At 42.7% G+C, this 23354-nt stretch overlaps 1 protein-coding gene and 1 long non-coding RNA gene across 2 annotated transcripts in view; both read left to right on the forward strand.

Annotated features, from left to right (window-relative positions):
- Positions 1–16243: 16243 nt before the first annotated feature.
- Positions 16244–17319, forward strand: LOC120544372. The gene is made up of 3 exons (XR_005636489.1): positions 16244–16501; positions 16903–17113; positions 17270–17319. It is a non-coding gene; the product is annotated as an uncharacterized LOC120544372 (long non-coding RNA).
- A 1780-nt stretch (positions 17320–19099) lies between these two features.
- The window catches only part of LOC120575584, a 35601-nt gene continuing 31346 nt past the window's right edge, over positions 19100–23354 (forward strand). The window contains exons 1-5 of the mRNA XM_039826379.1: positions 19100–19156; positions 19289–19451; positions 19617–19720; positions 19803–19947; positions 20042–20168. Coding sequence (XP_039682313.1) covers positions 19128–19156; positions 19289–19451; positions 19617–19720; positions 19803–19947; positions 20042–20168 — 568 coding nt within the window. The 5' untranslated portion in view covers positions 19100–19127. The remainder of the gene's footprint in view (positions 19157–19288; positions 19452–19616; positions 19721–19802; positions 19948–20041; positions 20169–23354) is intronic.

Genomic DNA, 23354 nt, shown 5'->3' on the forward strand with positions numbered 1-23354 from the left:
GTAGTCGTTGAGACTAGAAAAGCGCTATATATATAAAAACAGTCCATTTACATCCATCTGTCTGTCTGTCTTTGTTTATTTCTCGCTCTCTCTCTTTCATTCTTAATTTTTTCTTCTCTCTTTCTTTCTCTCCACCCTCTTTTTCTTTCTCTCTCTCTCTCTCACTCTCTCTTACTCTATTTAATTCTCTCTTTCTTTCTCTCTTACTCTATTTAATTCTCTCTTTCTTTCCCTCACTCTCTCTCTCTTTCTTTCTCTCTCTCTCTCTCTCTCTCTCTCTCTCTCTTTCATTATTTCTTTATTTATTCCTTTCTCTTTCTTTTTCTTTCTCTCTCACACTCTTTCATTATTTATTTATCTCTTTCTTTCTCTCACTCTCTTTTTCTTTCTCTTTCACTCCATCTCTTTCATTCTTTATTTATTTAATTATCTCTCTTTTTATCTTTAACCTTTTTTAAACTCACATTGTCTGTGACTAATGTTTTTTTTTTCTTTATAGGTCACATCTCAATACATCGTTTTGTGAAAAGGTTTACAGCAAAAGCATTTATTTATTTATTTATCTCTTTCTTTCTGTCTTTCTCTCTCTCTCACTTGTCAATCTTTATTTATTTATTTATCTCTCTTTCATCATTTTATTAAAAGGTTTACAGCACAAGCGTTTATTTTATTTATCTCTTTCTTTCTCTCGCTTTCTTTCTTTCTCTCTCTCTCTTTCATTCTTTCTTTCTTTAATCGTTTTATGAAAAGCTTTACAGCACAAGCATTTATTTATTTATCTCTTTCTATCACTCTCTCATTCTTTATTTATTTATCTCTTTCTCTCTCACTCTCTCGCTTTCATTATTTTTTTCTCTCTCTTTTCTATCTTTATCCTTTTTTTAAACTCACATTGTCTTTGACTAATGTTTTTTTCTTTATAGGTCACATCTCAATATATTGTTTTATGTAAATGTTTACAGCACGAGCAGACAAAATAAAGTATCTCTTTCTAAATACATTTACTGCATATTTTTTTTTGTTCTCTTGTATTCAGTGTCCCATACATTATACACAACCCATGTGATATATCTGACATTTTTAACTCCAGAGGCCCTTAAAGACCTCATTTGAAATAAGTAGAAAAAAGTAATGGTCAGTTCTAATACAGGACATCCCATAAACTACGCACAACTCATTTGAAACCATTTCACTGTAGCGTTTTGGAGATAGGTCACATTATTCGACTTTGGAGTTGTATAAATAAATAATTTCCAATAAGTGGAAAAGAATAATGGTCAGGTCTAGTACTGGACATCCCTTACACTATGCACAACTCATTTTAAACCATTTCACTGTAGCGTTTTGGAGATATGTCACGTTATTCGACTTTGGAGGCCTATGAAGACCTCATTTCTAATAAGTAGAAAAAAATAATGCTCATTTCTGATACAGGACATCCCATACACTATGCACACCTCATTTGAAACCATTTCACTGTAGCGTTTTGGAGATATGTCACGTTATTCAACTTTGGAGGCCTATAATGACCTAATTTCTAATAAGTAGAAAAAAAGAATGGTCAGTTCTAGTACAGGACGTCCCATACACTATGCACAACTCATTTTAAACCCTTTCACAGTAGCGTTTTGGAGATATGTCACATTATTCGACTTTGGAGGCCTATAAAGACCTCATTTCTAATAAGTAGAAAAAAATAATGGTCAGTTCTAATATAAGATGTCCCATACCCATGCACACCTCATTTGAAACCATTTCACAGTAGCGTTTTGGCGATATGTCACGTTATTTGACTTTGGAGGCCTATAACGACCTCATTTCTAATAAGTAGAAAAAAAAGAATGGTCAGCTCTGATACAGGACGTCCCATACACTATGCACACCTCATTTGAAACCATTTCACAGTAGTGTTTTGGAGATATGTCACGTTATTCGACTTTGGAGGCCTATAACTACCTCATTTCCAATAAGTAGAAAAAAAGAATGGTCAGTTCTGATACAGGACGTCCAAATACACTATGCACTCCTCATTTTAAACCGTTTCACTGTAGCGTTTTGGAGATAGGTCATGTTAAGTGACTTCAGAGGTGTATAAAGACTTTCTTCTCACACATGAAATTGTACAGTACATACTTTACTGACAAGAAATGATTAAGACTACGTGATTTATCTCACATTGATACTTGATTATATTTTCTTTATATTTTCCACTTATGAACTGAAATACTATAGGATTTTTTTAAAAACATAATTTGCTTATTCGAGCCATTTGTTTTATAAACAACATAAACTTTTATAAACTTATAAAAAAAGACCACACACATGCATAAACATAAATAAAAAAGCCATGTATTCCTTAGACCCTGCTAATAAAAATAAATAAAATACAATAAAATGTTCACTTTACATGGCTACTTTAAATAGACAATTTTAAATGGTAGAGAAACAATTAAACATTTTATAATCAAAGCAATGAAAAATTTAACTGAATTCAAGAAATTCCTAAATTGGACTTCCTAAATTGAATACAAGAAAATGTCATTTCTTTTTAAGATTTAGCCACTACAATTGTGGCAATTCCAGTCATCATCCCCAGTAACGGCATTTTGTGGTATGTTCACACAGTTAGGATGATACCACCCCTTGCACAAAGAACATTCTACCATTACTTCACTGCAGTGTGCAGTCCTGCATATGCAGTACACATTCACATGTGTTTGTCCTGACTTTGGAGCACCAACTCTTGGCTCTGTTTTAAAATGGATTTGGCCTTTCCTGAAGGAAGTTAAAAGTTCAGTCCTCAACCGGCCCTCACGGAACTTGCAGTTTTCTGGCCTCAGGTTGCAGCACAATGCAAATGCAAAAGCAATTGCAAACAAACCACAGTTACTACAATTCGACTGATGTTGGACAGCAGGGTAAATAACTGTAAATTTGTCTTCCTTTGGCCTAATTAACCATGACAAAACTTGTTTGTCTTTGTTGTTTAGCACTGTCGAAAGACTGTCATAAATGCAAACCTGATTGTTCCGACAAAATAGGTTGCTATCAGTTACCCAGTGGTTGTCCCCAGTGTGTAAAATTTGCACAAACGGGCTGCTTGGAGTACCTTGTATTATGTAAAACACTAAATAAAACACTTGACTGAAAGCCATGAATGTGAGGGTACTCGCTTGCAAGCAAGTATGATGCAAAATCTAAGCCAGTGGTACAGATGAAGAAGAGCAGTCATTTTGCTATGTTTTGGGACCTGTGGAGGGCGGCCTTTGGAGTCTTGCTGCAGATTTTTTTTCTGAGGGGTCTGCTCCTTGCCAGCATGGTCCATAGTTAGGGCCCGAGCGCCGACAGCGGCGAAGGCCCTATTGAAACTGAAGGAATTATTAGGGCCCGAGCGCCGACAGCGGCGAAGGCCCTATTGAAACTGAAGGAATTATTAGGGCCCGAGCACCGACAGCAGCGAAAGCCCTATTGAAACTGAAGGAATTATTATTCTTCTATTATTATTATTTTCCCGTCAAATGAATTGGCTTTTTGAGGGGCTTAATATATTCAAAAACTCACCAAATTTGGCGGTCGCATCAAGTCTGGTGAAAATTTACGTATTTTAAGGGTTTCTGGAATACGTTCACAAAAATGGCTCGCTAGCACCCCCTAGAAAGTTAAGAAAATTGAGCCCCTGCAGTGCGTTTAACGTAGACTCACGGAAATTGGTACACATATGTAACATGTCAAGTTGTACAAAAAACTTCATTAGAGCAATACCCTAAACCCAACAGGAAGTCCGCCATTTTGATTTCAAAGTTCGAAATTAGTGCAATTTTGGCCATTTCCACATGTCGTACTTTAACGAACTCCTCCTAGAGATTTCATCCGATCAACTTCAAACTCGGTCTGTGTCATCTTAAGATGTTAAAGATGAAAAGTTGTTAAAAGAAAAACTTTTCGTCATAGGGCGTGGCCGTGGCGGGGCGGCCATTTTGTGCGTTTCGCCGCCGAAACAGGAAGTGGGTGTAACTCGAGTGTACGTTGTCCGATTACCTCGAAAGTTTTCAGGATTCATAAGAGTCCAACCCTGAGGACAAATAAAGGCCGATATTTACTTAAAGTCATAGCGCCCCCTAGTGGCAACAGGAAGTAGGCCTAAAAGTCAAGGTGCTATACTTTAACGAACTCCTCCTAGAGATTTCATCCGATGGACTTCAAACTTGGTCTGTACCATCCCAACGTCCGCGATGAAAAGTTATTAAAAGAAAAACTTTTCGTCAGACGGTGTGGGCGTGGCGTGGCAGCTATTTTGAGTGTATAGCGATGAACAAAGAAGTTGTTGTAACTTGAGTGTACGTTGTCGTATCTGCCCGAAATTTCTCACAATTGACAAGGGTCCAGGCCTGAGGACACCTACAGGCCAAAATTGACTTTTCGTCATAGCGCCCCCCGCTGGCAACAGGAAATCTGCCTTATATGACAAACATCATCCGATTTACATGAAACTCAGAATGTGTGGTCTACATGTGATACTGAGCCAGCCCCTATAATATGACCACGCCCACTTACTCAGGCCACGCCCCCTTTCATAACATTTGAACCGTTTAAGGTAGAGTCTTGTGTGAGGTGTCATTGAACTCAGCAGAGAGTTCCTTCTTTATTGGTGATGGTTTGGCCCGCCCCCTATGTTGAAGCCACGCCCCCTTTCATAACATTTGAACCGTTTAAGGTATACCCTTGTGTGACGTATCATTGAACTCAGCAGAGACTTCCTTATTCATTGGTGATGGTTTGGACCGCCCCCTATGTTTAAGCCACGCCCCCTTTCATACATGCTGACCCATTTAAGGTAGAGTCTTGTGTGAGATGTCGTTCATCTCAGCAGAGGCTTCATTTTTAATTGGTGATGGTTGGACCCGCCCCCTATGCTTTAGCCACGCCCCCTTTCACAGCTAATGAACCGTATGACGTAGAGTCTTGTGTGAGCTATCGCTGAACTCGGCGGGGAGTTCCCTTTTCATTGGTGACGGTTTGCGGCGCCCTAAGTGCCGCGCGAATGCACGGTCGCAAGGAGCGGCGACCGCCGGTAACCCCGACGCGCGCAGAGGCGCGAGGGCCCGTACATCGCTGCTCGCAGCTTTAATTAGGGCCCGAGCACCGACAGCGGCGAAGGCCCTATTGAAACTGAAGGAATTATTGTTTCTTCTTTCTTTCTTTCTTTCTATTATTATTTTCCCGTCAAATGAATTGCCTTTTTGAGGGGCTTAACATATTCAGAAACTCACCAAATTTGGCGGTCGCATCAAGTCTGGTGAAAATTTACGACTTTTAAGGGTTTCGGGAATAGGCGCACAAAAATGGCTCGCTAGCGCCCCCTAGAAAGGTAAGAAAATTGAGCCCCTGCAGTGCGTTTAACGTAGACTCACGAAACTTGGTAGACATATGTAACATGTCAAGATGTACAAAAAACTTCATTAGAGCCATACCCTAAACCCAACAGGAAGTCCGCCATTTTGATTTTAAAGTTCGAAATTAGTGCGATTTTGGCCATTTCCACATGTCGTACTTTAACGAACTCCTCCTAGAGATTTCATCCGATCAACTTCAAACTCGGTCTGTGCCATCTTAAGATGTTAAAGATGAAAAGTTGTTAAAAGAAAAACTTTTGTCATAGGGCGTGCGCGTGGGCGGCGCCATTTTGTGCGTTTCGCCGCCGAAACAGGAAGTGGGTGTAACTCGAGTGTACGTTGTCCGATTACCTCGAAACTTTTCAGGATTCATAAGAGTCCAACCCTGAGGACAAATAAAGGCCGATATTTAATTAAAGTCATAGCGCCCCCTAGTGGCAACAGGAAGTAGGCCTAAAAGTCAAGGTGCTATACTTTAACGAACTCCTCCTAGAGATTTCATCCGATGGACTTCAAACTTGGTGTGTACCATCCCAACACCGTCACAATGAAAAGTTATTAAAAGAAAAACTTTTCGTCAGACGGTGTGGGCGTGGCGTGGCGGCCATTTTGAGTGTCTAGCGATGAACAAAGAAGTTGTTGTAACTTGAGTGTACATTGTCGTATCTGCCCGAAATTTGTCACGATGGACAAGGGTCCAGGCCTGAGGACACCTACAGGCCAAAATTGACTTTTGGTCATAGCACCCCCCCCTGGCCACAGGAAATCTGCCTTATATGACAAACATCATCCGATTTACATGAAACTTATAATGTGTGGTCTACATGTGATCCTGAGCCAGCCCCTATAATATGACGACGCCCACTTACTCAGGCCACGCCCCCTTTCATAACAGGGGTGATGGTTTGGCCCGCCCCCTATGTTCAAGCCACGCCCCCTTTTATTACTAATGGCCCGATTGATGTAAACACTTGTGTGAGGTATCATTGAACTCAGCAGAGACTTCCTTCTTCATTGGTGATGGTTTGGCCCGCCCTCTATGTTGAAGCCACGCCCCCTTTAATAAATGCTGACCCATCTAAGGTAGAGTCTTGTGTGAGGTATCATTATACTCAGCAGAGACTTCCTTCTTCATTGGTGATTGTTTGACCTGCCCCCTATGCATTAGCCACGCCCCTTTTCACAGCTAATGAACCGTATGACTTAGAGTCTTGTGTGAGGTATCTTTGAACTCAGCGGGGAGTTCCCTTTTCATTGGTGACAATTTTGTTTTTTGCGCGCGTATGAAATGCACGGCCCAGGAGCGGAGTCCGCCCGGTAACCCCGGACGTGCGGGCGCCGAGGGCCGGGGCCCATCGCTGCTCGCAGCTTTAATTAGGGCCCGAGCGCCGACAGCGGCGAAGGCCCTATTGAAACTGAAGGAATTATTATTCTTCTATTATTATTATTTATTTATTATATATATATATTATATACATGAAAGGGGAGAGAGAGGGGGGGATGACATGAAGGAAAGGGCTGCAGGTCGGAGTCAAACCTCTATATTTACCAACTGAGCTATCCGGGCGTCCTCTTTCTCTTTTAATCAGTCTGTTATTGTTTTTGAAAGCTTATGAAGGAGCTTTCTCAGATATATATATTTTTTATATAATATATCCTAGGCTATTTATTTTAGATAACTTTCATTTACATGTGTTGCAGCTGTATATTTTCAAACTGGTAAAGGAAACCCTCTCTTTGCATTTTATTTGAGTCACAATCTGTTTTAATAAAAGAGCTTGTGAAAATTGGCTTTGACTTAAAACTGAACATTTAGCCCACTTTGTAAAAAAATACAGAGCTATATATCGTGTATCGCCATTCAGCGTTACGGCGATGCGAGGAAAAATGTGGGTGCACCTACATTTTGTGCACCTAAATAAAAAAAGTTAGGCGCACCAGTGCAACCAAGGCAAAAAGTTAGTGTGGAGCCCTGTCTAAACAAAATGGAGTATTGTGTAGCCTACAACTTCATTGGGGATGCATGAGGATAGGGTAACTCATTTTTTTAATGTTGACATATTCAATAATATTAATAATAGGCATATAGTACAACAATATAACATATTTACCTGCAAAAGTGTCAATCAGCTCAAGAAGTTGCCGTTCTGTTAACTTTAGTTTAACAAAGTCCTCCATATTCAATCGCTATAGGGGAGAAGAACAAGATCTGTTAATGTTCAATCAATGTATGGAAGTGTATTTTGCAGTCTGTCTGTCTGTCTGTCTGTCTGTCTAGTGAAAATATAACGAAGTTGCTGTAATCTAGTGCCATGTAGCTAGCTAGCTAGTGGTCTTTTCATAATCACTTAAAAACACAATGTGGTATTTCTACAAAGTGTGTTAACTGCACTAAACACAAATTACTTTGTCAACAGAATGCGTGCAATGCACCTTCAATGCTTCGCTCTGTACTAGCTACTAGCTAGCTTACAGGATGAGTCAGCAATTAGCGCTTGCTAGCGTAGCTAGCGGTTAGCATTAGCGATCTTTTAAAACGTTATAATACTTCATATCATAGTGAATTTGTCTCGTGATTTGCCCCAGACACACACACAAATGTTTATAAAGCACTGTTTATGTGTCACTCCCTCAGAGAATTAGAAATAGTCTCCATTTAAATCTTAGGTATCATGCTACAATATTAACCTACTAGCTAGCATATAGCTATCATACTTGAACTTGCGCTAGCCTTATAGCATGCATGAATCGTAGTTAGCTAGAAATCACTGTTGCTAACTGGATTATCAGAGCTAAAACGCTCCTCCTATCCGGCAATGAATCAAGATCAAGTAAGTAACCAGTAACCGGAGCTAAAGTCTGCTGTTTGACTGCAATGAAGCAATGTTGTAGTAAGCAACTCCTTGCTAGCTTGCTAGCTGCTTGCTTAATTAGCATCAGTGGTAGCCGTTAGAGGGGCAGTACGGTTGCTTTCGGCAAAGTAAAGTAAAGTTCTACAGGCTGTCCCGTTATGGAAATAATGATTATTATTATATATATTATAACTAACAACTAGCAAGCTCGTGTTTCTGTTGAAGACAGAGGTAGTTTTCTAAAAAATGAGAAATGACAAACCTTCAGTGTTTCCAAAAGTGTTCTCCCGCCTCGGAGAAAAGAAAAAGACCGTTGGAGGAGGATCCCAAACTTGAATGTAACCCAACCACTGGGTTAAAATGATCATTGGTTGGGTTATTTAGATCAAGGCACAGTCCAAAACCATTAACCCAACTACTGGGTTACTGAAAGTAACCCAATATGGGTTGAATATACATAATACAGGGTTAAACAGCCTCAACCCAGTGGTTGGGTTAATAAAATAACCCAGTATTTTTAAGAGTGTACGATTTTGGCCATTTCCACATGTCGTACTTTAACGAACTCCTCCTAGAGATTTCATCCGATCAACTTCAAACTCGGTCTGTGCCATCTTAAGATGTTAAAGATGAAAATTTGTTGAAAGAAAAACTTTTCGTCATAGGGCGTGGCCGTGGCAGGGCGGCCATTTTGTGCGTTTCGCCGCCGAAACAGGAAGTGGGTGTAACTCGAGTGTACCTTGTCCGATTACCTCGAAACTTTTCAGGATTCATAGGAGTCCAACCCTGAGGACAAATAAAGGCCGATATTTACTTAAAGTCATAGCGCCCTCTAGTGGCAACAGGAAGTAGGCCTAAAAGTCAAGGTGCTATACTTTAATGAACTCCTCCTAGAGATTTCATCCGATGGACTTCAAACTTGGTCTGTACCATCCCAACACTTTAACGATGAAAAGTTATTAAAAGAAAAACTTTTCGTCAGTCGGTGTGGGCATGGCGTGGCGGCCATTTTGAGTGTTTAGCAATGAACAAAGAAGTTGTTGTAACTTGAGTGTACGTTGTCGTATCTGCCCGAAATTTCTCACGATTGACAAGGGTCCAGGCCTGAGGACACCTACAGGCCAAAATTGAATTTTGATCATAGCGCCCCCTGCTGGCAACATGAAATGCACCTTATATGACAAACATCATCCGATTTGCATGAAACTCAGAATGTGTTGTCTACGTGTGATACTGAGCCTTTCATCACATTTGAACCGTTTAAGGTAGAGTCTTGTGTGAGGTGTCATTGAACTCAGCAGAGAGTTCCTTTTTAATTGGTGATGGTTTGACCCGCCCCCTATACTTTGGCCACGCCCCTTTTAAAAGGTAATGAACGGTATGACGTAGAGTCTTGTCTGAGGTATCATCGAACTCAGCAGACTTCATTCTTCATTGGTGATGGTTTGACCCGCCCCCTAAGCTTTAGCCACGCCCCCTTTTATAACTAATGACCCGTTGGATGTAGACCCTTGTGTGAGGTATCATTGAACTCAGCAGAGACTTCCTTTTTAATTGGTGATGGTTTGGCCCGCCCCCTATGCTTAAGTCACGCCCCCTTTCATAACTGGTGACCCGTTTAAGGTAGAGTCTTATGTGAGGTATCAACGAACTCAGCAAAGACTTCCTTTTTAATTGGTGATGGTTTGACCCGCCCCCTATGCTTTAGCCATGCCTCTTTTCACAGCTAATGAACCGTATGACGTAGAGTCTTGTGTGAGGTATCGTTGTACTCGGCGGGGGCTTCCCTTTTCATCGTTGACGATTTGCGGCGTCTGAGTGCCGCACAAAGGCACGGTCGCAAGGATCGGTGTCCGCCAGGTAACCCCAACGTGCGCAGAGGCGCGAGGGCCCGTCCATCGCTGCTCGCAGCTTTAATTAGGGCCCGAGCACCGACAGCGGCGAAGGCCCTATTGAAACTGAAGGAATTATTATTGTTTCTTTCTTTCTATTCTTTTTCCCGTCAAATGAATTGGCTTTTTGAGGGGCTTAATATATTCAAAAACTCACCAAATTTGGCAGTCGCATCAAGTCTGGTGAAAATGTACGTATTTTAAGGGTTTCGGAATAGAGCACAATGAAAGCAACTGGCCCCTAGAAAGTTAAGAAAATTGAGCCCCTGCAGTGCGTTTAACGTAGACTCACGAAACTTGGTACACATATGTAACATGTCAAGATGTACAAAAAACTTCATTAGAGCCATACCCTAAACCCAACAGGAAGTCCGCCATTTTGAATTAAATGTTCGAAATTAGTACGATTTTGGCCATGTCCACATGTCATACTTTAAGAACTCCTCCTAGAGATTTCATCCGATCAACTTCAAACTCGGTCTGTGCCATCTTAAGATGTTAAAGATGAAAATTTGTTGAAAGAAAAACTTTTCGTCATAGGGCGTGGCCGTGGCAGGGCGGCCATTTTGTGCGTTTCGCCGCCGAAACAGGAAGTGGGTGTAACTCGAGTGTACCTTGTCCGATTACCTCGAAAGTTTTCAGGATTCATAAGAGTCCAACCCTGAGGACAAATAAAGGCCGATATTTACTTAAAGTCATAGCGCCCCCTAGTGGCAACAGGAAGTAGGCCTAAAAGTCAAGGTGCTATACTTTAACGAACTCCTCCTAGAGATTTCATCCGATGGACTTCAAACTTGGTCTGTACCATCTCAACACCTTATAGATGAAAAGTTATTAAAAGAAAAACTTTTTGTCAGACGGTGTGGGCGTGGCGGACATTTTGAGTGTTTAGCGATGAACAAAGAAGTTGTTGTAACTTGAGTGTACGTTGTCGTATCTGCCCGAAATTTCTCACAATTGACAAGGGTCCAGGCCTGAGGACACCAACAGGCCAAAATTGACTTTTGGTCATAGCGCCCCCTGCTGGCAACAGGAAATCTGCCTTATATGACAAACATCATCCGATTTGCATGAAACTCAGAATGTGTGGTCTATGTGTGATACTGAGCCGCCCCCTATAATATGGCCACGCCCACTTACTCAGGCCACGCCCCCTTTCATAACATTTAAACCGTTTAAGGTGTGCATGGTGACTTATGATGGGGGGGTCTGGGGGTTTACCCCCTGAACATTTTGAGCATTAAATACTTAATTTCCTGCATTCTAGTGAATTTTTATGCACTTTTTTTTTTTTTTTTTTTTACCTTTTTCTGAATCAATTATACTGGAAATATTTTTTATCTAAAGGGAAACATAGATTACAATGCAAATATAAAAACATCATGGAATATTTTGCATTAAGGCTCTCAGGCATTCTGTATTGCTTTCATCTATTTATTCTCCTTTGGATCAATGTTTCTAATTATATCGGAGTCAGCACACATGTAGCCTAGGCATCATTTACTCTTCCCACTTTTGCTTCTTTTGTTGAGGAAGTAACCACTGAGCCCCGTTTGGGACGCTGGTCTCTGAATGAGACAGTTTAGGGAAGTGGCTGTAGGCTACGCTGCTCTACATCGGAGGTGGAAACACAGAACTACGCAGAAATAGGGACACATCTGCCGCAGCATGCCCACAGCAGAGCGCGTCCATTATAAACCTGCAGCAGCTCCGTGTCTGTGCCGCTGCTCGTCTCTGTTTTTACAGAGAGAGTGAACACTAAGCGACGCACAGGTCTGCTTCAGAGCTCCGTGTGTTTGAGTCTGACCCGTAGACTGGAAATGTCGCGTAATGAAAGGTTGACAAGTAAACGTGTGACTGAGGGGGCGCCCTAGGATGATCATGTTTAATGAACAGGTTTTATTTCGCTTGTCGTTCTAATTCTGTTATTAATGGAAAGTAGACCTAAGGGCGACACGGCGCCCCCAGCACTTGAGACGCCCTAGGCAATCGCCTTGGTCGCCTATAACAATCGCCGGCCCTGGTCACAATATTACCTTCAAGTGTGCAAAAAAAATGTTTCTTAGTCGTATCCTGTTTGATAGTGAATTTGGAACCTGTAAAGACGTGCAAATTGTTGCCCAGGTGCCATCAGAATGATACGCACTTTCTTCCGTAGCACAGCCGTGTATAACGTTCTGTATGTCTTGCAAAGTAAACGTAATTTTACAAATAAATAATAAACATATAAATAAAAAAATATTTATTGCCAATTCAAATGTCAAATAGTAATATAACTACCGAATAGCCTATGATAAAAATGTTACGTACCTTCCCAAATTGTTTAAAACAGTATCTTCTGAAATGTACAATAATGAAATATTTTTTGTAAACAACATGGCAACATTAAAACAATAGTTAATGGACTTCCGGTGCGGCGATGCGTGGGTAACGCGGAAGATTTTGGAGCTCCCTGCCAACTGTTCAATAATTCGGAAAATAACGGTGCTTTGCATTTTTCTATGGTCCACTTTTGCTGACGGGTTACAAATAACTGTTCTGGTGGTACTTTTTGACATTCTGAAGTGTCCCTTTTGTAGAGTCGTCATGCCTACTAATCCTCGTGCTAAGGGAACTAGTGCGGATCCAGCTAACATCACTACCTCGGACCAAGCTGTGCTCACTGCTATTGCCACACTTTGGACAGATATAACATCTGATCTGGCGGCTCTCAAAAATGACATTTGCACCTCTGTGGACGCTAAAATTGATACCCTAACAACATCTCTGAGGGCCGAAATTGCATTGGCACGGACGGAGATTCACGGCGACATAGCAGCGGCGAGGGCCGAGGCCGGAGCCTTGGCTAACCGCGTCACAGAGCTGGAAACCGGTACAAACCAATGGGCAGATGTGACAACATCCCTGGAGAACAAGCTACAGATCCTCACCAAGCAGGTGACCTCCCTAACGGAGAAGTGTGAGGATTTGGAGGGGAGGTCGCGGAGAAATAACCTGAGGATCATTGGCCTGAGCGAGGGCATAGAGGGAACTCGCCCAACCGACTTCATAGCCGACCTGCTCAAGGATGCCTTACAGCTGCAACAGCGACCGTTGCTAGACAGGGCACATCGCTCCCTCCAGCCGCGCCCCAAACCTGGTGAAAGGCTGCGTCCCTTCATTATACGGGTGCACTATTTCAGGGCCAAGGAGGACATCATGCAACGCGCAAGGCAAGCAGGTCCACTCCTCTTAGTGTTAATTTCGTCAGACAAGACCAATGTCCAAAAACGCTGACTAAGACTAAATTAACATGCATTATTGTTGACGAAAAAAGACGAGACTAAAATGTTTTGCATAAAATAAAAACTAAGATAAAATCTCTCTTCATTTTCGTCTACAATCGTCTCTACTTTTCATCATGAGATAGAATATTCAGCTGTTACCGAGACCGGTGCTACGGCACCGACAGGTGCCCTAAAGACCGTTATCTACCGGACCGAATAGCAACGCAGATTTTGGTGCCACTTAAATGCCTGCGCTTCTCTCTGATGCTCCTAAACGGACGTTAGAGTCAACCGAAACATCGCTGCATGGGGCGCTAGTTAACACTACACTTGGCAGCAGGTAACGTTAGCATACCGTTAGCTAGCAGTTGGAGTAAACACGGTTACAATCATTGACATATATAAAAGGGTTACAATGCTGACAGCTAAACGGTGTAAAGGTTTGTCTCTATTTCACTGTGTAGGTTTCCAACAGACGATACGACAGTCTGCAGCTGCCGTTGTCTGAAAAACAACATATGTTGCGTTCACTTGAAATAACCTCGCCAGTTTCGCGTGCGCATTTATTTTATTGTAAAATATCCTTTTCAATACAGTGGTTGTTTTTCGGTTTACTGGTGAAATAAGGAAGAGGCTCAATATTTATATAACTTTATATAATTTATTTATTTTTATAACTATTTGACTGAAATGGTTATCAGAAATAATTTATTTAAAAAAAGACTAAAATGTTTTGACTAAAACTTGACTAAAATGGCGAGACTTTTAGTCGACTAAAACTCGACTAAGATACCTTGAGTTCTCTTTTGACTAAAACTAGACTAAAATGACGAGACTTTTAGTCGACTAAAACTTGACTAACAAAAATGTTTGGCACAAGACTAAGACTAAGACTAAATTAAAAATAGGTGACAAAATTAACACTAACTCCTCTACAATGGGCAAAAATGTATGCTTTTCCCGGACTACACGGTGGCCAAGAAGAGATCAGCATTTGACGAGGTCAAGAAACTGCTTCGGGTCCGACCGGAGGTGAAATACGGCCTGCTGTTCCCAGCGCGATTCAGGATCACCCATAACGGCACCCAGTCTGTGTTTAATACCCCGAAGAAGCCAGAGCTTTTGTCCGCTGTAACATCCTGGTCTAACAACCGCTTTGCTTTGCACTTTGGTTTGAATGAAGTATCCTTACAACAACCGATACGGCTAGCGTTCCAAGCCATTAATGTTAACTGGCATGTTGGTTTTGGTTAATTTGTCACTAGCTTATGATAACGCAATGCTAACTGCTGCAAGATGCCGGTCCTCCTCTACGTTATGTTATCTTTCTTTTACAATCGGTCGGAATGCTACCATAATATGGCGTTATATTAGTGCCAAATGTCGAGAGCTCAGTGAAACATCTTCACGAGCAAATAATATTAATTCACACGCGCAGACACAGCAGCGAGCGAGGAAAAAACAGCGCGAGAGAGAGAACAAACTGCTGCGAGTGAGGAAAAAACAGCTGCGAAAGTGCACATAACAACCACTGGGGGATTACCGCTCCCGAAGTGAGCTCTGCTCCTGTGCTTTTATTCTGCTTGCGTTCGGAATGGTGTTTTCGCTTCCGGGCGTTAGTCGACCTCCAATTTTGACAGGTTGTTGGAGGAACAAACGCTGGCCCTCTTGTGATTGGTCATTTCCCACACGGAAGCCCAGGAAGGGATGGACCATGGTCTTGACCATAGAAAGCCAGCAGAAGAAGAAGAGACCTTGACGGAGACAAGAGGAGGACGGTTTATGAGGTAAGTTGCGGAAAAAGTTGCGGAAAAACACAATTCGTATCAAAGTGTATATTTAGGAGATATGTTAGTGCAGGTGACAACAACGTTATGTTTTTAGCATGTTAACGTGTATTGTTATGTTAACGTTAGTTGGCAGTCAATAACGTTAGTTAAGATTAACGTTAACTAGCTGGTGTTTGAATACCTAGCTAGCTCCCATTAAGGTTACTGTTAACTCCCTGTCTTGCAGGTAACGTTATGTTATAAAGCTCATAGAGTAAACTGCATCTTAATTTGTATCAAAGTATATATTTCTAAAATATGTTAGTGTAGGTGACGCGCTTAACGTTAACTTCTTATTTTTTAGCTAAACGTAATATTAACTTTAGTTAACGTTAGCAGGCAGTCAAACGTTAACATCAGTGTTTAAATTAACGTTAAACGTGAATTGCCGTAAACGTTAAAGCTCCCTTGTCTGCTGGCTAGTAAGTTAATCTAACGTTAACGTTAACGTTATATTAGCTAAGTTTTAAATTGCAGCATTGTTGGGCTAGCGTGAATAGTCTAGCTATGCTACAGAATAAAGCAACATTGCTAGACGTTTATGCGTTAAGTATTAATGTTACATTACTTTTTGTTAATGTTAGCCACAAGTTGAAGGTAATGGCAGACCAAAATGAGGTGAGAACCTTATTCTCAATGTTCAAAATGTAGTTTTTACTTTTTTTAATCGTTAGATTGTGGCGTTGTTTGTTTCTAATGAGATGTTCTAATTTCTCCCTAATCCTCCAGGACAATTTACACAAGATGGCCAACAATATAGTGGCTATGTTGAGGCACTTCACATGGGCAGTAAGTTAATATATATATATATATATATATATATATATATATATATATATATATATATGTGTATATGTGTATATGTATATATATATATATATATATATATATATATATATATATGTATGTGTGTATATGTGTATATGTATATACACACACACACACACACAGTGTACGTGCAGTTTAATGTCCCAAGTCCCCCCACAAAAAGAAATGGCAGGATGACCACATTCTCTAGAAAGTGTTGTGGCTAGCTAATAATATGTTAAATGAATTACAAATTTTAAAAAAATTCTGACACTGAACTGCACATATACCGATATGAATAACAGTGTATTGAAGTCAGTGAATTAATTACGTAAAATGTATTATAACTGAAGTTCAGGGACAGCCAAGGTCAGGTAGTGAGGAGCAGAGACCACAGGGACCACCAGGGACAGCCAGTGTACATGCAGGTTCCGGTTCTTCTGTGCAGCAGAACATGTCCAGGTTTGGATATTTATTAATTCATTTTGGCTGACATTTTTTTACAAAGCAACTTGCATATGTCAATTAGGCCAGTCTCCAGTGAGGGTAAAGGTGCCTTGCTCAAATACACAACGGCTCCAAGGGTACCTGGCAATCGAACCCCCAACTTATAGTGGCTACTGCATGCTAGACCAGCTCAGCCCAGATATATATATTTGGCCTAAACCCTCTAAATGTTTAAATGAAATGAATGTGTCTGTCGAAATACACTTTTCCAACTGTTTTGTGCTTATCCCAAAAAAAGAAAAAATGGGGACAAAAACTAAAACAGACATTCAGCAAGAGCCTTGCACACTTCCTCACACAGTTTTATAGTGGAAATCTTAAATATATTTAACTTTCATCAACACACTTTCTGGCAGGTCTTTCCCAGGACTTTTTAGAGAAAGGCAGAATTCCCGTGCCGTACGGACAACAAAAAAAAGACCTGCCAGCAAAATAAACCATGTGCATTTTTTCTTGTTGGACCGTCCACGTGATAAAACCCCCAAACAGTCCGAAGAGCTCGCCCTCTTACAGGCCGGGATGGGGAGAAGGACCATTCAGGTCCCTGAGGGTGCTTGCCACAAGGAGGTACTCTATGTGACCTGATTTTACACTGCTGTAGGAAGCAGGCTAATACTTTGTAAAAGAAAACATGTTGTACAATCAATCTTTTATGAATCCTGCAGTCTAATTTGAAGACCTTTTTGGCTAGTTTTACTTTAATGCTTGCTTTTGAATTCACAGATAACTTATCTTCTTTGTGAAGTCTACTTCAAAATGAATGAGCTGGAGGGGCATGGATGCTCCATAAAGCCATGGGTAAAAAGCATTTAATAGCATTTTTCAAAGCTTACATTCATTTAAATGTCTACTTGAGAATGATGACCAGAGCAACATGGGTAATATATTCTCCCAAACAGGAGGGTCTGGTCAGAGGCGGCGTTGACCTTAGTCTCCCCAGATGAGATGGGTTACGGCGTGGCTGGGCTGTTCAAGTCCTGGGGAGGCAAGGGCTGTCTATATGTAATGCCTATACAACACCGACTGGACATGTCTCCCCTGCCTTACAGCGGCACGGGAGTTTGAGGCAATGCCAAAAGCCAGGTGTGTGTCATGCAGTAAACATGTGCCGTTGCAGCTATTAAGTCTGCATGTGGAGACCTGTACAAAGCCGAACGATGATGAGGGTATGACATCCTGATTCAAAAGGTGTGTCCTTATATAAACCATATTCAGCCTTCTCTATTCAGTGTACAAGTTGGTATTAGCTTTAAAACTGTTAATTATTGAAAGACATTTTTTTAATTCCTCTGTGTTCATGTTTATGTATTTAATAGATCCACTCTGACCACAATGATGATGTTGATGAAGGGGTAAGCTATCAAAATAATTCATAAGTCATATATGGCTGTTATTGAGCCACAGATTGATGATTACATTTCTGAAATATGATGTGAACGACACAATGATGTTTTACAGGCTATACTGCAGCAATCTAATTTGGGGAGTACGGTGAGCAGACTGCAATCTCCTCTTCCCCCCCCTTACGTATTCACATTTAGGGCTACACTAAGTTTCTAACATGTATCCTTTCTTTGCAGGATTCCATGGAGCGTCCATCCTGCTCCCAAGTTCCTGATGTTAAAGTAAGAATAAAACTCTACAAACCTTGAATGCAATTTCCCTTCCTGTAGTAATTCTGTTCTGTTTTTCAAAATTGCTGTTTGTCATGTCAGTCTATTTTTCTTCATTTTAAATTGTTGCATTGTGTTTCGTTAGAAGTTATGAGAAGCAATGATAACCATATATTTATTTTTCAGACAACATGTCCAATATGTCAGGAGTGGATTTCCTCTGACATTGTGGAAATCCACGCAAGCATATGTGGTGAAAGGTATTTCTCAATTTGCCTGGACATTTTCTGAAGTACAATTTCTGTATTGCACAGTTCTTTTATCTTGCTATGCAGTTGACTAAGTCTTAGCCTTTAGTATAACCACAATGTGTTGCATATGTTTACACAGAGTTTGTAATGAAACTGAGGAGAGCCAGGCACATCCGACTGAAAGGTACATAAAAATAAATATTCCCTCTGAAGATATGATAAAGTTCACATGAATTAGAATTATCTGGACTGATCAGTGTTTCGTTTCAATCTTTTTCCAACATTTTCAGCATTTCTGATGTCATCAGAGTACTCCATGAAAGGGTGGACAACACAGCTATATTCAGCATCTGTGTGACGAGGGAGGACATGCTTGAAAGGGGGATGAAGCAGTGGCGCCAGAAAAAAGCATCCCCAAAACCCTCTTAGGGTAACATTCCTCGGAGAACCCGGGATTGACAACGGGGCTCTGAGGAAGGAGTTTTAACTGGTAATTTTTTCTTTCAATTAAATATTTCATTCCTTAAGAATTAAGAAAATATATTCTGTGTTCTATTAACTTAATGTGTGTTGCATTACATAAATGCTGTTCAAATTGGTCATGTCTTCAGATGGTAGATTACATGTCTGTAATTTTCTATTTGAAAAATGATGTGACAGGTATACAGAGCAGATTCTTCGTGGGGAGGGGACAATGGCAAAACCCCCAAGTATTCAATGACCGACATGGACAAACACCACTTCAAGTAATATATATATATATATATATATATATATATATATATATATATATATATCAATGTTCACATGCACAAAGGTGCTCACTTTGATTGTGCATGAATAATTATTTTATTATTTGTTTTCTGGATGGAATGTAGGACTGTCGGAGAGATATTGGCAGTGAGCATTGCTCAAGGTGGACCACCCCCAAATTTCTTCATGGACTGGTGTTACAACTACATGTCCACTGGAGAACTGGACCAGGAAGCGATCACTGAGATGGCTGTTACAGACCCAGAACTCATTGATTTAATACAAGAGGTAAGCATGTCTTTTGTGTGGGTGGTGTAAATTGTTGAAGTGTTGTCATTAGTATTAATTGCACACTTTTCTGACCATTAGGATGCTTAATTTCAAAACCATATGAGCGAATTTGTGAATTTCAAACAACACAGTGTGTGTTTTTTTTTTTTTTTTTCCTCTAAGATTCGGGCAGCTGACAACACATCCCTGATGGAGTGCACAGACAGGATTTTGTCATGTGGATATACAGGGCCAGTATCCATTGAAAAAAGGGAAGATATTTTGCGGTAGGATATTTCCTAAAGTTGAATGTAAGGTCAAACTTCAGAATGGAACTGGACTTGTTTTTGAACCTCTTTTATTTTACAGATCTATTGTCCTATACTCAACAGTGAGGTTACTTCCTATGCTCCAGCAAATCTGCTCAGGTATGAAGCTGTATGGCCTCCTCAGCTTGGTCCAGAAAGAAAAGGACATCTGCAGACAGCTCTTTGTACTTGGATCGTTTAGCAAGGTAAGCAATACATATTGTTCAAGAATTCTACACTGAATAATGTCCAAGAATTCTACATTAAGCAATTGTGTTCGTTCTTTTTGGTGAAATGAAGGTGGATGCTGATTTCTTGGTGAAGTCACTATCACCTGTCTTCAGTGAGAAGGGTACAATGAGGCGTCAGAGAGAGTGCAGAGTAGTCAATTTTCTGCAGGACTTCATACAGGACATGGAGGACGAAGGTAAATTTGTACTAAATTGTTAATGTCTACCAGAGTAGGTAATACTAACATTTATGTGGGCAATTTTGTTTTCTCAATTATTTCAATTATACCACTTAACCCTTGTGTTGTCCTTTGGGTCAGAAGGACCCGTTCAGTTTATTTGACTTTTTGCATTGGCCTGGCGTTGCGCTTCGGGTCTTTCTGACCCACACGTTATTCCGTGGTATTTCTCTGCTACCGCGGCTCTGGCCTTCGGGTCTTTCTGACCCACACGTTATTCCGTGGTATTTCTCTGCTACCGCGGCCCTGGCCTTCGGGTCTTTCTGACCCACACGTTATTCCGTGGTATTTCTCTGCTACCGCGGCTCTGGCCTTCGGGTCTTTCTGACCCACACGTTATTCCGTGGTATTTCTCTGCTACCGCGGCTCGCGCCTTCGGGTCTTTCCGCACCCTACGTTATTTCGTGGTATTTCTCTGCTACCGCGGCTCTGGCCTTCGGGTCTTTCTGACCCACACGTTATTCCGTGGTATTTCTCTGCTACCGCGGCCCTGGCCTTCGGGTCTTTCTGACCCACACGTTATTCCGTATTTTGCTACGGGCTATTCCTCGCGTGGTATTTCTCTGCTACCGCGGCTCTGGCCTTCGGGTCTTTCTGACCCACACGTTATTCCGTGGTATTTCTCTGCTACCGCGGCCCTGGCCTTCGGGTCTTTCTGACCCACACGTTATTCCGTGGTATTTCTCTGCTACCGCGGCTCTGGCCTTCGGGTCTTTCTGACCCACACGTTATTCCGTGGTATTTCTCTGCTACCGCGGCCCTGGCCTTCGGGTCTTTCTGACCCACACGTTATTCCGTGGTATTTCTCTGCTACCGCGGCCCTGGCCTTCGGGTCTTTCTGACCCACACGTTATTCCGTGGTATTTCTCTGCTACCGCGGCTCTGGCCTTCGGGTCTTTCTGACCCACACGTTATTCCGTGGTATTTCTCTGCTACCGCGGCTCTGGCCTTCGGGTCTTTCTGACCCACACGTTATTCCGTGGTATTTCTCTGCTACCGCGGCCCTGGCCTTCGGGTCTTTCTGACCCACACGTTATTCCGTGGTATTTCTCTGCTACCGCGGCTCTGGCCTTCGGGTCTTTCTGACCCACACGTTATTCCGTGGTATTTCTCTGCTACCGCGGCTCTGGCCTTCGGGTCTTTCTGACCCATACGTTATTCCGTGGTATTTCTCTGCTACCGCGGCCCTGGCCTTCGGGTCTTCCTGACCCATACGTACCTTATTCCGTGGTATTCAGGGGACTCCGGCCTGGCTCGTAGTAGTAACACAGAAATGGTAAGGGAGAAAAGGGGGAAAGAGACAAACCTCATCCTCGTCCTACTAAACACTTTTATTATACACACTGTTCACATTCGTCTTCTTGTTTTTGTCATCTTTGCTTCTTCTTCTTCTTTTGGACCTTTGTACTCTTTGTACTCGGTTCAGCGGCCGGTTGTGACGCCGGCATGGCCCGTTGTGTGACTCTAAATTTGGAGCTGCATAATTTTCTCAAACACGCGGAACAAGAGGCAAGCGCGGCACGCGTAGCACGTGTAACACGCATAGCACGTGAGGCACGCGCAGCACGCAATGTCCCCCAAGTGGAAGAGATGGAAGAAGAAAACACAAAAGAGGAAGAAGAGGAAGAAGAGGAAGAAGAAGAAGAAGAAGAAGAAGAAGAAGAAGAAGAAGAAGATGATGATGATGACCACAGCGACTCTGCCGAGGAAGACGAATGGTCATCCGGCGGGTGTGCGTCAGAAGACGACAGAGACAAACACGACGCCGCGGACGGAGAAAAAGACTGCCACGGAGAAAAGGACTGCCGCGATGCCGCCGGCCACGACGCGGGAGAAGAGGACTACGACGCCACTGACAACCGAGACGAACGAGGACAAGAACGAGGAGAAGACATGGCAGCAGCAGCCCAAGAGGGTGTACGGCAAAGGGAAGAAGAAGAAGAACAAGAAGAAGAACAAGAAGAAGAAGAAGAAGAAGAAGAAGAAGAAGAAGAAGAACAACAACAACAACAACAACAACAACAACAACAACAAGACAAAGACAAAGAGGGCCAAGACGAGGAGGAGCAGGACGAGGAGCAGGATGAGCAGGACGAGGAGGAGAGCGAAAGGTTCGTGTCCAAAAACGGTGAAATAGAATGGTCCTCGACGACGTATCATCCCCGACGCCCTCAACTCTACGCCACCGAATACGAAGAGGAGGAAGAGGACCAACAACTGGACGATGAACGACAACAACATGACCAAGACGGCGACGACGAGGAGCAACAACAGGCTCCAGAGAGCCCCGGACCCACCGAGTACGCGACCACACGCGTCCGAGACATACTCTCCACGTTCGACCTGTTGGTCACGCGGCGCATACTAGAGATCGCGGTGACCGCCACGAACCTCGAGGGCCCCAGGAAATGCGGCAACGACTGGAAAATGACGGACGCGACGGAGCTGCGCGGCTACCCGGGCTGCTGCCTCGCCCCCGGCGTGTACAGGTCCCAAACGAGGCCCTGGAGAGCCTGTGGTAACGAGGAGAGCGGCAGGGCCATTTTCCGCGCCACAATGTCGCTGAAGCGATTCCACCGCTACCGCGACTGCTGCGATTCCGACGCATCAAGGACGGAGAGGCGCCGAACGAGCCTCGGACAAACTGGCGGCCATACGAAGACGTGTGGGACGCCTGGGCGGCGTCTGCCTCGCCTCTACAACCCGGGCCCCGACGTGACTGTGGACGAGCAGCTGGTTCCCTTTCGAGGTGAGTGTCGTCGTCGGGTCTGGGAACTCGCTGGCCATCGGCGGCGGGGCTCAATCCGAGCGCGCCGGCTGGATAAACAGCAGCAGCAGCAGCAGCAGCAGCAGCAGCAGCAGCAGCAGCAGCGGCGGTTGTCTTTCACAGAGTGGTCGGATAGAGTGGTCGGATAGCTTGCAGCGCAGCGCCTCCCACGGACGCTGTAATTGCTACATAATGTGCGCGTGTGGCCACCTGACCAGAGTTTGGTTTCTCCGGCGCTGCTGCTGCTGCTGCTGCTGCTGCTGCTGCTGCTGCTGCTGCTGCTGTTTATCCAGCCGGCGCTGCTGCTCAAAAGCCCTCCAAACGGACGGGAGTTGCCCGACTCTCGACCCTGTGGCGTGCTACCCCCGTAGTTTACA

Source organism: Perca fluviatilis, chromosome 16 (assembly GCF_010015445.1).
Source record: "Perca fluviatilis chromosome 16, GENO_Pfluv_1.0, whole genome shotgun sequence".
In the NCBI taxonomy this organism is placed as follows: Eukaryota; Metazoa; Chordata; class Actinopteri; order Perciformes; family Percidae; genus Perca; species Perca fluviatilis.